The sequence below is a fragment of the Nestor notabilis genome, unplaced genomic scaffold, assembly GCF_000696875.1.
Source record: "Nestor notabilis isolate BGI_N333 unplaced genomic scaffold, ASM69687v1 scaffold10392, whole genome shotgun sequence".
NCBI lineage: Eukaryota > Metazoa > Chordata > Aves > Psittaciformes > Psittacidae > Nestor > Nestor notabilis.
The window spans coordinates 57,394-72,398 of record NW_009917895.1 but is presented as its reverse complement, the minus strand read 5'-3'; the positions used below and the strand labels follow the sequence as shown (position 1 = coordinate 72,398).

The 15,005-nt window shown below is 36.4% G+C and overlaps 1 protein-coding gene across 1 annotated transcript in view; it reads left to right on the top strand.

Moving 5' to 3' along the window:
- The first annotated feature begins 1,213 nt into the window (after window positions 1-1,213).
- The window catches only part of SHC3 (SHC (Src homology 2 domain containing) transforming protein 3), a 54,366-nt gene continuing 40,574 nt past the window's right edge, over window positions 1,214-15,005 (top strand). The window contains exon 1 of the mRNA XM_010009453.1: window positions 1,214-1,753. Within this exon, the coding sequence (XP_010007755.1) occupies window positions 1,214-1,753 (540 nt within the window). The remainder of the gene's footprint in view (window positions 1,754-15,005) is intronic.

The window sequence follows — 15,005 nt, the reverse complement described above, 5'->3', positions numbered from 1 at the left end:
CACACATTTTGGGTTGTGGTTTTTTTAAGTAAGAGAAATGAAATTCCTGTTTTCTGCATGTTTTGCTACTTCTCAGATCAAGTGTTTGTGGCTGACATTTATGCTTAATGAGACCTGGTGCATTTTTTTATTTTTCATTACAGGATGTCTGTTTGCTGCTACCTGGACCTTTGACTGTTCTTTTAGTTTTTTTTTCAGTTTTTCAGAATTACACCAAACATTCCAGTGAATTGAAGATTGTCTTAATGTTTTTATTTGGAGTGAATATCAGTGGTTAAAGAAAAAACATCTACTAAGCCTCTTGTCGGACATCAGAAAAATACATTTCTTCACACATAGGTACTTATGTAATTCCTGCATTAAAACAGAAGGTTGTTGTGGAGTAACAGGGGAGAAAAATTTCTTTCTCTGTCATGAATTTGACGTAACAGTTTCTGTGAGAGACAGCAGTAACACAAAGGCACTTGTAAAGTCTGTTAGGCTGCTTTTGTGGAAGAAAATGTGTATATCTTTTAGTTCTGACATCTGTTCTGAAAACCTTTAAAGTGTCAGTGTTTTGGGAGGGGGGAAGAGATACATGTGTAAATACTATTTAGATATTTCTTACCTAATTGTGACTTCTTTATAGATTCACAAATATGTGAGGTGGAAGAACAGTGTGGTGTTTCATAAAGGCTGTCAATTCAGTTTTAAAGGTAATCAATCGCCTTTGGTACCAAAAGGGTGGTTGTGGTGGTGAGGAATTAAAGGTTGGAAGGAAATATCTGTTTGAGAAGGTAGAAAAAGGAAATTTGAGAATTGATTGGTGCTAGTGTGCTGTAAGTGGGTGGATGGTTTCTTTTTTTTTTTTTTTTTTTTTTTTTTTTTTGCTACAGGAAGTGATTTGCAGTGTTCACTGAGCCTTTTGTTGAAAAGGGTCCTTCTCATTTGTGTGAGTCATGCTTTTGCTGTGAGCGAGTTGGCAGCTCTAAACAGGACTGGAATCTCTGTCACAGAAAACTGTTACTTCACCCAACCTTCACAGGGAACCATAAGAAATTTCTTAAAAATACTTCTTTTTTTTTTTTTGTTCTTCCTTATACTCTTTTCTTTTTTACCCTAAAACCTTGTTATCTGCCCGTGTTGTTATGCATCGCCTGCTATGTTAGCACAGGCATCTCCTGCATTGGCATCAGATTTGCCAGAACATATGCAGGAAACCAGATAAAAGGGCATGCTTCAACGTACCAAGTATAACCGCTTCAGGAATGATTCGGTGACATCAGTTGATGATCTTATTCACAATTTGTCCATGAACAGCAAGGTCTCAGCAGTTTCTACGACTTCAACAACACCTTCGTGCCTGGTCTCGCCAGATGTTCTCCGCAAGGACCATGAAGATGGACCCACCACCCTGTGCACCCTTATCCATAAAGTGTCCCACTTGAAACTCTCTAGCACGGGCAGCCTTTTGGGTATCAAAAATCTCTCCTCTGCAGTAAAGGAGCTTGCTGTCTCCAAGTTGCAGGGAAGCTCGAGTGCTTCTAGCTCAGCAGCAGGGGCTTCAGACAACACATGTAACCTTGTCTCTGCCACTTCGTGTTCTCAGCAGGACGTGAGCAAGATGAGTATGGGGAAGAAAACACGGTCAGAGGAAATACACCCGGGAGGTGAAGACTGGAATCAAAGTAGCAGCTCTGTCAGTAAACCCTCTCGGGGATGGCTGCACTCGAGTGAGAAGATCCTGGGACCTGGTGTGACGTACATTGTGAAGGTTGGTCTGATTTCTTTCATTCTCTGCTTTTATCAATGAAAAATTCTCTGCTAGTTTTGATGACAGGCTAGACAGGCTGAAAGGATCGCTATTTTATATTCCTTTTCTTTGGTGCATAATGCATGGTATGTAAATGCAGGAAAGCAGATTGGGAAGCTGTGCTAATTTGTTAAATTAGAGCAAACCTGCAAATAGGTTCTTTGTCAGATAATGTGGTACAGCTGTGTAAAAATACTATTTCTAAGCTGGGTTTTTTTACTTCTGGGGTTTTTTTGCTGTTCTTTTTTCCTTCTGGTGAATTTAGGTTTTCAGTGTTATCTAGCTTACTGTATATGTCTTGGATACATAGGCTTTCAATATGTCTGGTGCAGTATACAGGAGGAAAGAAAGACTACTTGATGTGAGAATAACTGTTAATCTTGCAAGTTTGAAAACACTTTAAGGATGTGTTTGATTTTAATGTGAAATTATATTTGAAATCTTAGAGCAGTAAGGCAGAGAGCGCAATTCTTACCATGTTCCACAAACAGAAATATTGTTGTGGGTACAGCAGGAAAAAGCAGCTTGTTTTACATAATGGGAATTCAGCCACCTTAAATGTTGCTGCTCTTTTCAGTACATTGATACAGCATGTCAAGAGCAGAGAATCCTAAGTTTACAGGGCAGTATTTCCATATGCTTTGAAAGTATTTTGAAATGACTTGTTAAATTAGAGCTTTTGAGTGAAGGGTATGTGCAGTAGTTTTGTAGTCAGGTAAGATTGTGGTTACACCTTCCAGCACTGTGTGCAGAAAGTGTGAAAATAGTGTTATGGTCCAGAATTTGCTCTTCAGTCCCCATGTTTTATTTACTAAGTGGCTTCTGTATCTTAAGTGTTAAACTGTTTTGTAGCAGACTATTAATAAGCCTACAGGTCTATTTTTAAGCTCATCTTATTTTGGGTATAAAAGTCACAGTGTGACTTTTTATCAAGATGCTTTAAAACTGAGTGACAGCCTTGTTGATTAACTCTGACCGTTTTTTCTCAAGTTTCATTATCAAAAACAGAGTGCACATTTAACAGTTGGAGCACTAGGAAGCAGTTTTTCTTTCTTTCTGTCAGTGGTGGTCATAGATCGAATAAGTTGGCCAATTCAGAGCACTGTTGAAATTGTACTGTCTTTTATTACTCTGAAATTTACCGGAGCTACAAAAGAGTCAGTGCTACCTTTCAGAACACAAACTGCTGCTCTGTTACTGTTCGAGAAGTGTCTTGGTAAAAATAATCCACTGATGCTAGTAGGGTTGAGACCCTGTCCTTCTTTTGAATGGAAATATTCTGGTTAACAGGGGGTCATTTGCCATTTTTCCATTTAGGTTTTTATTTTGCTTTAGGATATTGTAAGTAGGCAGATAATGACTGTGAGAATTCACTGCTGCTGTTTGTTTTACCTGAAGTGGTCATCACGAAGCAGGGCAAATACAGTATCAATTTTCTGATTTTTTCAGTGGTTGACCTTCTGTATACTAGAGGAAGCCGATATCCTTGAATTGAAAAGAGAATTAAAACTATATACAAGTAGACTTGCATTTAAAGTTAATATTTAACCCATATCTAACACTGATAGTAGAACAAATATTTTAATTAGTGAAGCTATTGTCAAATAGATGAGAGTGTATTTATACACATTATGTGTATTAGAATTTTCAAAATAAATCATTAGCACTGTACAACTTACATTTTAGGTGTTCGTTAGTATCATTAAAATATATGGAATGTTGTTTCTATTAAAAAATAGGGTGATACCTTTAACTACATGCTCTCTGGCATACAGAGTTAACAGAGCAGTGCTCTAAATGTGAAAACAAAGGTTAAAAATAAATATCAAAATCAGAGGTTAATGACTGAATGAATGAAAATAAATTGGTCCTGGTTAGTTCATAATTTGGCTGTTCATTAAGTATTTCAAAATTTTCCTCAGCAACTGCAGCATTCATATAGACAAGAATAGAAGTGCAGTTCCCACATCATTAAACATTGTTAGTTCCCAGGGCTCTTATGCATTCAGACCATCAAATCAATACACAGATAATGTACACTGAAGGGAAACTTCCCTTGAATACCTCATGGCTATATTGACTATCTGGGGGACTCCTACCATGTTTAATTAGTGCCATATGCCTTGCAGAAAATTCCATATGCCATTAGTTAAATGAGACAAAAATTAGATTTGTTGTTAACCAGCAAAGCTTTTCTAATTTTGTGTGTAAATGTGCACTGAGTTACTATTTGCTTATTAATCCACATTCAGAACATGAAAATTGTATATGCGACAGGGTAAATTGCAGCTGCTGGGCAGTTTGATAACTCACATTGGAATCTTCTGAAGTAAAAGACTTGAAAGTTCCTATATGCAATCTATGACAAGTCTGTAACTTTACTGCTGTCCCTACTTTTTCACATATTACGCATTTTTTAAATAGGCAGTATAACTAATGCTTAAAAAATGGCTGTAGGATTATGATAAATAAGAACTGTGTTCTTATATGCAGTCTGCTGCAATGGAATTATTTCAACCATAAAAATACTGGTACCTTCTGTATTTTTTTTCCTCCCTGTGGATTTCATGTTGCATCCTTTATGTATTATTTTAATGGGAAAATTTTCACAAAAACAAACAAGCAAACAAAATTTGTAACAGATTAGATCATGACCATAGCTGTAAAGTGCTGGAGTACTGATATTTTACTTAACACTACTGCTGAACAGTTTAACAAATTATGGATTAATGAAACAAAAAAAGAAAGTGCTGGAAGTCATTGAAGAGCTCAATATTTTCCCCATTGTGGGATTGATTACTATAGGGAGTGATTATAAATGTTCATGTTGTCAGAAAAACAAATATATATGATAAAAAAGTGTATAACTATAATGTAACAGTAGTTACATATTTAAATGAAATTTGTTTGTTTCCAATGATAAATGCCTATTGATGGTTTTAATTGGGTAATGGCATAGGCATTTAGGGGTTTGTTACGTTTAACTAAGAGCACAATCAACAATCAAGAGGCAAATGTATGTCTGTCTTTAGGTTACTTGTGGTTGGGTTTTGTAGCAAGTGCTGATGAGCTTAAAATGCCATTTCTCAGCAGTTCAAAACTGAGTAAACTGAAAATAATGTAGCATAATTGTATAGCCCTATACACAGCATGTTTGAAAGAGCTAACAAGCCATAAAGACAAGAACAGACGTAGGTCAAGCTAGTGTTAAAAAGCAGATATAAGGATAATATCTGAGATGTAGGAAGGAAAAACAACTTAATCTAAGAGAATCACCATAAGCCAGACAAATAGTATTTCAGTGAAAGCCATATTAAATTATTATAGCAAAATATCTGAAGAATATAATCATACAATTATTTCTTTAACATTTTAACACTTTTATGTCTTGGGAGGGGATACCATCAATTTACGTCTGATGAGGAAAATGGACATCTTTTGTGAAGCTGTTCAAACACATCACTGAACAAAGGCTTCAGTTCTATAAACGTTTCTGCATGACACTGTTTACAGGAACACTCTCATTGAAATAATTGAGGCTACTCCTATATGCTGAAAGTTAAGTATATGCTTAAGGATGAAGTGAATTGCTGTGTTGCATGCTCTTATTGCATCCTTTTATTATGTACTATAGTATTCCCCTCAGCGTATATGCAGGCCAGCCGTGATTTTAGAAGATCTCTGCAAGAAGACATGGAATCTAAAAATTACTTTTGTCTTTAGTGGCTAACCCAGGCTGCGAAGTAGAGCCTTAAATGGAGCTAACATGATGGAAACTGCAGCATATGCGGCCTTTACCTAGAAGATTTCAGGGTTGCTTGAAATAAAGAGAAAAATATTTGAAATACATATTTGAAATTTTGAATTTGAAATAAATATGTGAAATAAAGAGAAAAATATTTCTCTTCTTTTTCTTTCTGTTCTAACCAGAATGGATTTGCTCCTGGTTTAAAGTAGGAACAAGATACCAATGCTTCATGTTTTGGGGTGGTACTCTTTTCCCACCTGTTTGAAAGGTGTCTAGCATAGCCTGTAAGAAAAACAGAAGAGGGTTTCTTGCTTCCTTCTTAGTCCTCTAAATAGACATAAAGACAAATTTACAATCTACTTGTTTTGCTTTGTTTTTATTAAATTGGATTAAAGCAAGACTTCCTACTTTTTCTTTTTGGTTGATGTTAAATTTATCTTCCTTCATTACACAAAAAATGATGCAATTTTTTTTCTTTTTCAATCAGATTTAAAATCTATTTCTATCAGTCAAGTTGCAGTAGGGTTAATGGTTAATCACTGGTAGTTTGACATGGCCTAAGTAAAAACATACTTGGTACGATTTTGTGCCTGTGGTTCTAATAAGGAGCACAGTCACAAAGCATCCTGTTTGTAATGAGGTTCATATCTTTAAGAAGTGGGCTACGTGTTTCACCCATATGGTGATAATAGGACTGAGTACTGATCCTTTAGTTCGAAGCCTGCGATCCTCAGCACAGGTACCCGGTGTTAGCCAGAGCTCCAAGACTTATGAAACTGGCTTTATCACCCTAGATTTTACAGCTGCGTGCATGCAGGTTAGAGGAGAGAAACGTGACAAAAACAACATCGGTTTTAGCAATTAGTCTGTCCTAGTATGCCATATTCCTTTGCAATCAGTATCCTTCTCATTTTCTTTCTCTGTTATTTGGGCTATGAAAGAACAATGCTGATGCCTGTTGCTCTGTCAAAAACCTGGTTTTTTGAGCTCCATGGGTCTGAAACACTGTGGATCTGTTGTGCAGCCCACTGATACAAAAAGAGTGTTCCTCACAGAAAGTTAATCAGATCCTACAAGCAGAAATCGTACACTAGAGTCTTTAATTATAATTTTATTCTAATTACATGAATTAAGTACTATTACTGTACATTTGCACACCTTTCATAGAAAGTAAAGCATGTAAGGATTTTGGTGCTGAAGGCTTCAACTCTCAATGTGAATGTGTGTTCTGCAGTATATTTGGAGTGTTTGCAAAATGTCTAGGAAGCTTTGGCATAACTTCCATACCCAGGATTATTTCGCGAGTGACACAATTTGGGCACTGTTAATGTTGATTTGAATAGTTAAAGTCAGTTGGTTTCTTTACTTGTCTTCAAATAATGGTGTGCCCGATGTAAATATTTGCCACTGCAAACATAAACAAAACAAAAGGATGAACCAAGATCTTCAGGGAAAACTCATACCTGCTTTTGGTGCTGGAAACAAGGCACTTTTTTGTCCTGTTGACACGGCACTCCTTTGTCCCCTCGCCACATAACCCATAGTCTCCACAAGCACACTAGCTATACTTGTGCTGCAGCCTGGCTTCATTTTATAGTAGAAAGTTGCAGTGAATGCACAAAGTATCAATATTAAATGTTCTTGTTATTTGCAATAGGAAGAAATTCAGATCCAGCCTCAGATAGTGCCAGAGACAATTGGCCTTCCCAGCTACTGACATTCTTTTAGGGTGATTTAGTCCCCTAAGCAATGAAACAAATTCCATAATCAGAGAGGAATAGGGGTTCAATATCGCTTCTCTGCAGTTCTACACAGTCATGCAATATGCGTATTTCTTTGATTCTATATCTTTATGATAAAATGTGATGTATCTCTACCTTTGGCTTCTCCAGGCAGGTCTGAGTCAGAGCCTGTCCGTTTGAGTTGCGATGGGAATAATGATGGGATTTGGTGCAACATTTCCAGTCATCATTTGTTTTCAGAGGGGGATTGGGCACAATTCAGTATGGGTAATCTAGAATGTTTGTTTAATAAGTGATAGCTATTCCTCTAGATTTTTCAGATAAGTTTTCATAAGGCCTGGAAAGATTTCAGTCTCAAAAGGTTGACTTAGACAATCCAAGTCACAGCTAAAAGACTAAAAAAACTCTTTGAAATCAGACACAAATGGCAAGCAAAAAGGTAAAAGGTAAAAATAAACAGGGTATAGGGAGATGGAAAGAAAATAATGTGAAGTAAGCAGATAAAGCTGTGTAGGCCTTTTTTCCACAGTACCACCACATTATATTTGCTGGTACAGGGATTTTTGTCTTTTGTATTATCTCAGAACAAATCTTGAAATTAGAGACATAAGTTGACCAAATACCTTAAATAATGACAAAACTGGAAGAGAGATATTTTATCTTGAGACATTGTCTTAACTTGCTCAGCATCATTTCCACTGAAGAGGAAATAAAGATGAAGAGGATTCAAGTCATTTGCTTGAGGGTGTCCAGGAAATTATTGTCTGAGGTGAGACTTACACAACACCTAAGTGCAGTGCTCCTCCACCAGACCCAATTGCTCTCTAAAGTTTCTAGAGTGAAGGTCTGATGCTGTAGAAGGTCTCCAGCTGGGTAGGCAGAACAGAAAAATCAGAAAGTATCTTTTCAATTTGCAAACAGCATATTTATAGCAGAAATTAGAGGAGAAATTTTGGAGAAAGAAGAAAGGGTAGTAAGTTATATGAGAAACACCTGAAGAAGCAGGATTGATGTGCAGCCTGTAGGGTGAGGTGCAGCAGACTTGTCAAGTTGAAACAAGATTGAGACTACTTAAAATACTGTTATTTATGTAGTATAGATTACCCCTGGATTTGAGACTGTTCTGTAGCCATTCATTTGTTACAGCAATAGTTACATTAGATAAATAGCCTGCACATGAAGCAAGCCCACTCTGCAAGAGAAAACTTAAAATACTGATGCTGAAGATGTATCTTTCTGTCATTTTGAGGCTTTTGTGAAGTCATGAAATAAGCAGAGAGCACTAAGTAAATAGAAACATTATATGAACCCACTCTTGCAATATATTAATCTCTGCCAAGGAGCTGGAAAAGCAGGGCTGCTTGGTGCGGGGGCACAAGCTGAGACCTGGAGGTGCCTATCCTGAGCTGATACTGACCCTGGGGCTTTTGGGCAGGGATGCTGGGGAACAGTTTCAATTGAGACTGGTTTGGCCCATTAGGGCTCCAGCCCCCATAAGCTGCTCTGCTGGGATTCTTTGTATCCTTTATGCTACAAGAAGACTTTGTAGAGATTTTTTCATGATTTAAATCCTCTGTTGTTGCATACTGGAGGTTATCCTTTGGGCATCCTTACTGCGAACACAAGTAACTATAGCTTAAGCATAAGAAAGTTAAATATTGGTAAAGATTCAGGAAAGAGATATGTTTTAATTGCTGCACTCTTGTGATGAAGACCAGAGGTACATGTGACACTCATGTATGTATGGTTTAGATTTTCAGTTGTAAGAGTGACAGGTGCTTCTCTAGTCACTCCTCCAAATATACAATTTTGAAAGCATAGCAGTATAGCATTTCAGATAGTTAAAATATGTTTATATTAGGCATAGTGGAAAAGCACTTGTTAGATCTTCCATCTTCTAGGTCTGTGCTTTAATAATAGTCCTCATCAAGCAGTTCTATTAATGACTGAGGTAGTATAAGTTCTTTAGTAACTAGATATATTTACAGTGTTCATATTTATGGTTTCAAATGTCAAATTATGATTTTCAGCTATTGAAGTGTAATGTTTTGGCTGCAGAAGCTTTTGCATGTTTGTGTAACAGAAATTCTGGTACAGAACATAAGCTGCTAGAACTAATCCGTATGGTGATTTAAAGAGAAATATATCGTAGCTGATATTCAAGGTAGCAAGGAAAACAGTCTGGAAAGAGTTCACTGAATTAAAGTGTGTAACTGTGAAAATGAAACAATTAATCTGTGAGACGGCAGTGCATACTCTAAGTGGTTCACATTGGTTAATATCACAGTGCAATAACTGCATTCACCTAGCATTATGTATTTTTAAAATTAAACCTGCAAAGTATAGAACTAAAGTTTTTTTTTTTTTTCCCTAATGTATTCTTTTTCGAAAGAAAACTTTTGGCACATACAAAAATTTGAGGCATAATGAGGAATGTGTTTACATTTAAAATAACAGAATAAATTGTTGTCCAATGTGTGCACCTTTGATTCTAGCATTTCTGAATTTTTTGCATGCAAAAATGTGCACTTTTAAAATAAGAAAGTAAGAAATATTGTGCATGCAAAACTACCGATACAGAATTTTGGTGGAATCTTGTGAAAGCCCAGTCCATTTAGAATCTGTACTGCATGATTATTTTTGAGCGTGATGTTGGCAATCTTATTTCATCCACATACAAATAAGAAATAAGAAAAAGGTATTTTCTTTGATGATGTGTTGTTTTCAAACCCATTTGAGATGGAGATTAGAAAATTGTCAGAAGCAAAAATTGCTTCTCAGTAGTATCTTTCCCCTTACTAGCAAAAAATGAGACCTTGGAGTTGACTTTAAAAAATTGCTTTTCAAGATAAGATAAAATATATTCTTCCCATAGCTGAATCCTTTGCCTTTTTTCTTTTCTTTTTTTCCAAGTGGTTCTGAATCCTTACCATATGAGATGCTGCCTGAATGCTTTCACAGGAAAAAAATGTAAAACATTTTTACAATGTAAAACTATTAATACCTTGTAAGAATTGAAGACTTACCCCAAATAGAATGAATTCTTCTTTTCTTATGGAGGTTTATGAAATAGACTTTTAAATTATTCTCTTACTGGTAAGATGCTCCATATTTTCGTGTTGTGTGGAGATTTCTACTCCTACATGCACCTCTGATACAGAAAAAAGTAGAAAAAAGTCAGTTTATTCTAGGAAAACCAAGTGAAAATGAAGAGAATCTATACTCTGAAGTATGGTGAAAATACTGCGTGCTGTTGCACAGCTTTTCTTCAGATACCTCCTTTCTCCAGCAACTGATAATATTTAGTCATGTAAAATCTTCATCATATTTCAGAGATGTGTTAATGGACATGGAAAGTATTGCATAGTATTGTTCTACCTTCTGTCCTTCTGTCCTGATACCAGTGACACATAAGTATGTTTTCTTTTGCAAATGCTGTACTTTCCCTGTGCCTTATCATCCAGATTTGGAGGCGCTCAACATGTGTTCATATCTTCTCCTGTTTATAAGCCCCTATAAATGAATGAATCCCTAGCTACTGCAGAATGACTTTACAGGTTTTCCAGTCTCTGTGGGAGAAAATAAATAACTTTTTTCAAGCATTCTCAGTGTTGGCAAATCTTCATATCTTTTTATATATACTCATATTTTTCAGTTTATTAATCAATATATACAGCTGAACGCTGAAACTTAGAAACATTCATATATTGCATTTCAGAAATAATTAAAAAAAAAGCTTTTTTTAGACTTAAGGATTCTTGATAAGCATTCTTAGTAACAGTGGCACTGTACATTTGTACATGCTTTAAGTCAATATATAGGATTTCAAGGTCTCTGTATATGTAAAACATACATGCATATACATAATATATATAAATTAAAAGTAGATATATGTAAGTAAAAATTCTTTGTTGTCATGTTAAGACAGCTTGACTCTTTTTTATCATTTAACCAACTCAGTGCCAGAAAGGCTTTTGAAATACAACAGTATAGTTGCCTTCCTTTGTTTAGAAGCTGATTTTTCTACTGGCAGTGGGTTAGACTTAGGATAAATTTCTATAGATGAAAAAGTTTCACAGCCTTTCAGTTTAAATTAGTCAATGCTAGGCACTTTGGTTTGTAGTGTATTCCAGAATCCTTCTAGAAGTCAGTCTCACTTTACTTATGACTGAAAGCCTTTATGAAAATCTTCAGGAAGTCCACTGTAAAAGGATTTACATGATTAAAGCTAGATACCTAGCAAATATGCAGTGACTCACAGCCATGCAGTGAAAATTTTAGAACGTGACCTTTCTTTTTATTATTTTGTACTCTGGATGCTAAACAAACACTGTTAGGTGCAGTGAATGAAAATATATCAAGGCTCAGATATACAGAGAAAGTTTTATTTCCCTGCAGCCTCTTATGAAAATGTTTTATAAGTCTACTATGATAATTAAACCAAGAGCTTATGAAGGTTACCTTTCTTACCGGAATACTTTAATAGCATAATTGTGGCAGCATTCCTCTTATTGAAAATCCAAGCATTCAGCTTAAAGAAAGAAATAGAGAAGTGTTACACTGTAAACATCGTAAGTTGCCAACATAGCATTGAGTTATACCAAAATAATGTGTTTATGAGCAAATCAAAGTATATAAATCATAAAAGTAATTTCTGGGAGGTGGTGGTCTCATGCACAAAATACATGTGTTTGCCTCCTCAATCCCTTTATTATTAGAGTTGTGCACAACAGAGCGTTGTGTTGAAATAGGGTAAGGCAGTTCATTCAAAAAGTAGGCTGACACCAGTTAAAGTCCACCTATATGGGGACCTTTGAAATACTTTTGTATTACCAAAGCCAGTTATTGTACAAGGAAATAGGAAAGAACTAGCTGCTGGCTGAAATTGGAGGTATTGTTGGGAGAATTGTGTTCTCCTCTCACCCATTATTGAAGAAGCGAATCACCTATTACTGAGAGAAATGCAATTGGCAGTCTTATCCATCATCGTTTGTACTAGTTCAGAAGCTCTGTTGGTTTACTTGTCTCATGGAGCAATTTGTAATGATAAATTTACAGCCAAAGGGTCAAAGCTTATTTGTAGCTGAAACCTGAAGAAGACTTGTTTTTAGATTTTCCGTTCCATTTCCATTCAATCAATCCTTTACTTAGAGTTTTCTGTCTGGATTAGAACACGCATTCTTTAATGAGAAAAAATCTTTGGGGGAAGCATTGATTCACCGTAAGGTCTATAGATGATTACTTACTGGTATAAAAATTACCAACTGCAGGAGTATGAAAGCACAGAAGAAAGCATTTCTGTTTTTCACAGCAGCATATGTTTATGACACATTTTTGGTGTTGGATTCTGACAATGTCTAAATATAGGGCCTATTCCTCATTCCAAACAAGGCTTCCAGTGTTTCTTTCAGGCAGGTTTGCTGATCCCCCAAGCAGGTGTGCCCTTGTGCAGAAAACTGGGGAAGCACAGGGCTGAGTTACAGAGCAGGTCTCTCAGCATACGCTGGTAGAGCACAGTCATCAGGTACCCTTGAAGATCTACGTCTTCCAGTAGTCCTGAAGATGTGTCTTGCCCCAAGGGGAGGAAATGGCAGGAGACTACAGCATGGCTGGGAGAATTACACTCATGTTACGTGATAGCTAAGCAGAGCATTTAAAAGCAAATATTTATATCCCAAACTACCAGAGAAACTGAAATCTCTAGCAGCTGACTTAAAGCTCTGTGACTAGTGCTCATACAAATTTATTTTTCTCTGAATATCCAGTCTTACTTCAGCCCACAGCTTTTTCTAATATTGTAACTCACCCTACATTAGAAATGTCACAGAACTAATCTTCCATTCCATCCTTCTGCTTAAAATATCTGGGTACACTGACAGAAATCTGAATGGTTGTGTGCATGTAAGACCTTCTTCCCACCCTGCTGCTATTTACTCAGTTGATGGCAGCCATTTTTTGTGAAAAGCTGCCTCTTCTGTGAAAAACAGGGGAAAAAGGAACAGGAAGGGAAAGGGTTTATTACATATTAGAGTGCAGGTCTTCAGAAAATGCTGACTTTTTAGTGATATAGTGAAGTATCTCTCTATACTGCTCCTTTTGTTCAAGCTTGGCTTCTAGTTTCTGCAGCTCAGTGAGCAAGATGACTGTTGAGTCCAAAAATATTTATCAAGCTCGCATCAAGATCTATGTCACAGTGGGGTAGCTGAGTCACCTTCTTAGGTCAGTGACAAGCATCGTATGTATAAAGTCCCTTTATATATGCTTTTTCAGTATGAATACAATACCTCTATATCTGAAAGATTTCAAGTGTAAATTCAGCCTTAGGAGCTTCCCACGGTCTTCAGTCCTCATAAGTGCTTAGCTCATACCCTACCTCTTGTCTGCTTTACTTAACAGAACATGCATGACAGGTTCAGTCTTTGGTATGTAGAGATGTCTTCAGAGTACCACTCCCTCTAAAGCAATCTTTTTATTCAATGTGCATTCAAACCATGGGCTGCCTTGATATTTAGCCTGACTAAATGAACCATTTACTCATTTTGAAAAGGTCTGAAAGTCTTTCTGGTAACTGGTGAGCTGCTGTAACACATCATATTTTATGTCATTACTATTGGAAATAAAATTTTATTCAAACTTACATGAATGCTGTAAATACCAGCCAGTATAAGTTGTTATTAAAGACCAAGTATTATTAGCAAATGATTGTAGTTAAAGATAACTGTGCTTAGAAGAATAGCCCCTGAAGAAGCTTGCTGAGTTTGTAGGTAACACGCAATGTGTTTCCACTGTTATTTAGCACTCCCTCCTTCTTTTCTTTCCTTCTTTCCGTTTCATTTTGCTTTGCTAATGGAAGAATCTTGGTGAAGAATTCAGGCAGGTCAGTTTTCTATGTCTGGCTCATTTGTTGTTATCAGGATGAGGAGCCACTGTTTCATATTAAAACCAGGACTCCCACAACTGCCTGGATGCAGAGCCATGCCTCCAGACCTTCTTTGCCTCCCACACAAATCCAGTGAGCCATCCTGGTATAGGGGTGTACACTCAAAATCCAAGGGTACGCAACTATTGGTGTGGAGACTTTATGTCTCCTTTTGTAGGCTGCATGAGTAAGGATAGAAGATTTGTCTACAAAAATGCCAAGCAGTTGTCTTTCCTCCTGAAGATGTGGAAGGAAGGGTCCTCCTGCCACATGCCAGTATCGTTACAGCCTTCTGTGATAGTGCTTACCATAGGGTAAGGTGTTTTGCTATGGCTAACTGAAAGGATAATTATATATTTAAAATTCTAGATATAACTCTGTACCTAGTTTATCTTAAATACTCAAGGACTGTATTATTACTGCAATTCTTCAGACAGCTTTTTGTCAATTACTTCTCATTGCCTATGTTAGCAGACAGATACCATAAAGTACTCAGCAGGCTAGCAATTCCCAATCAGAAGATTATTTTACGAATTAGCAAGGATGTATTTTATGTATTGCCAGATGCGCCTGAAGTATTTCAGAAAAAATGTACTTTTCTCACTTTTTCTCTCAACATAAAAGTTTAGTGTTGCCATTAATTTATAATGCTTCTAAGATTCCAGTATCTTCACAAAATTAATATATTTACTGCTACAGGATGCTATGTAGTTTAATAGAAAACATATCATTACACTATAGTGTCCTGATGAAAAAGCAAATGTATGTTGTGATAAGCTATCTTCTCTTTTTGTAATCTTTTCC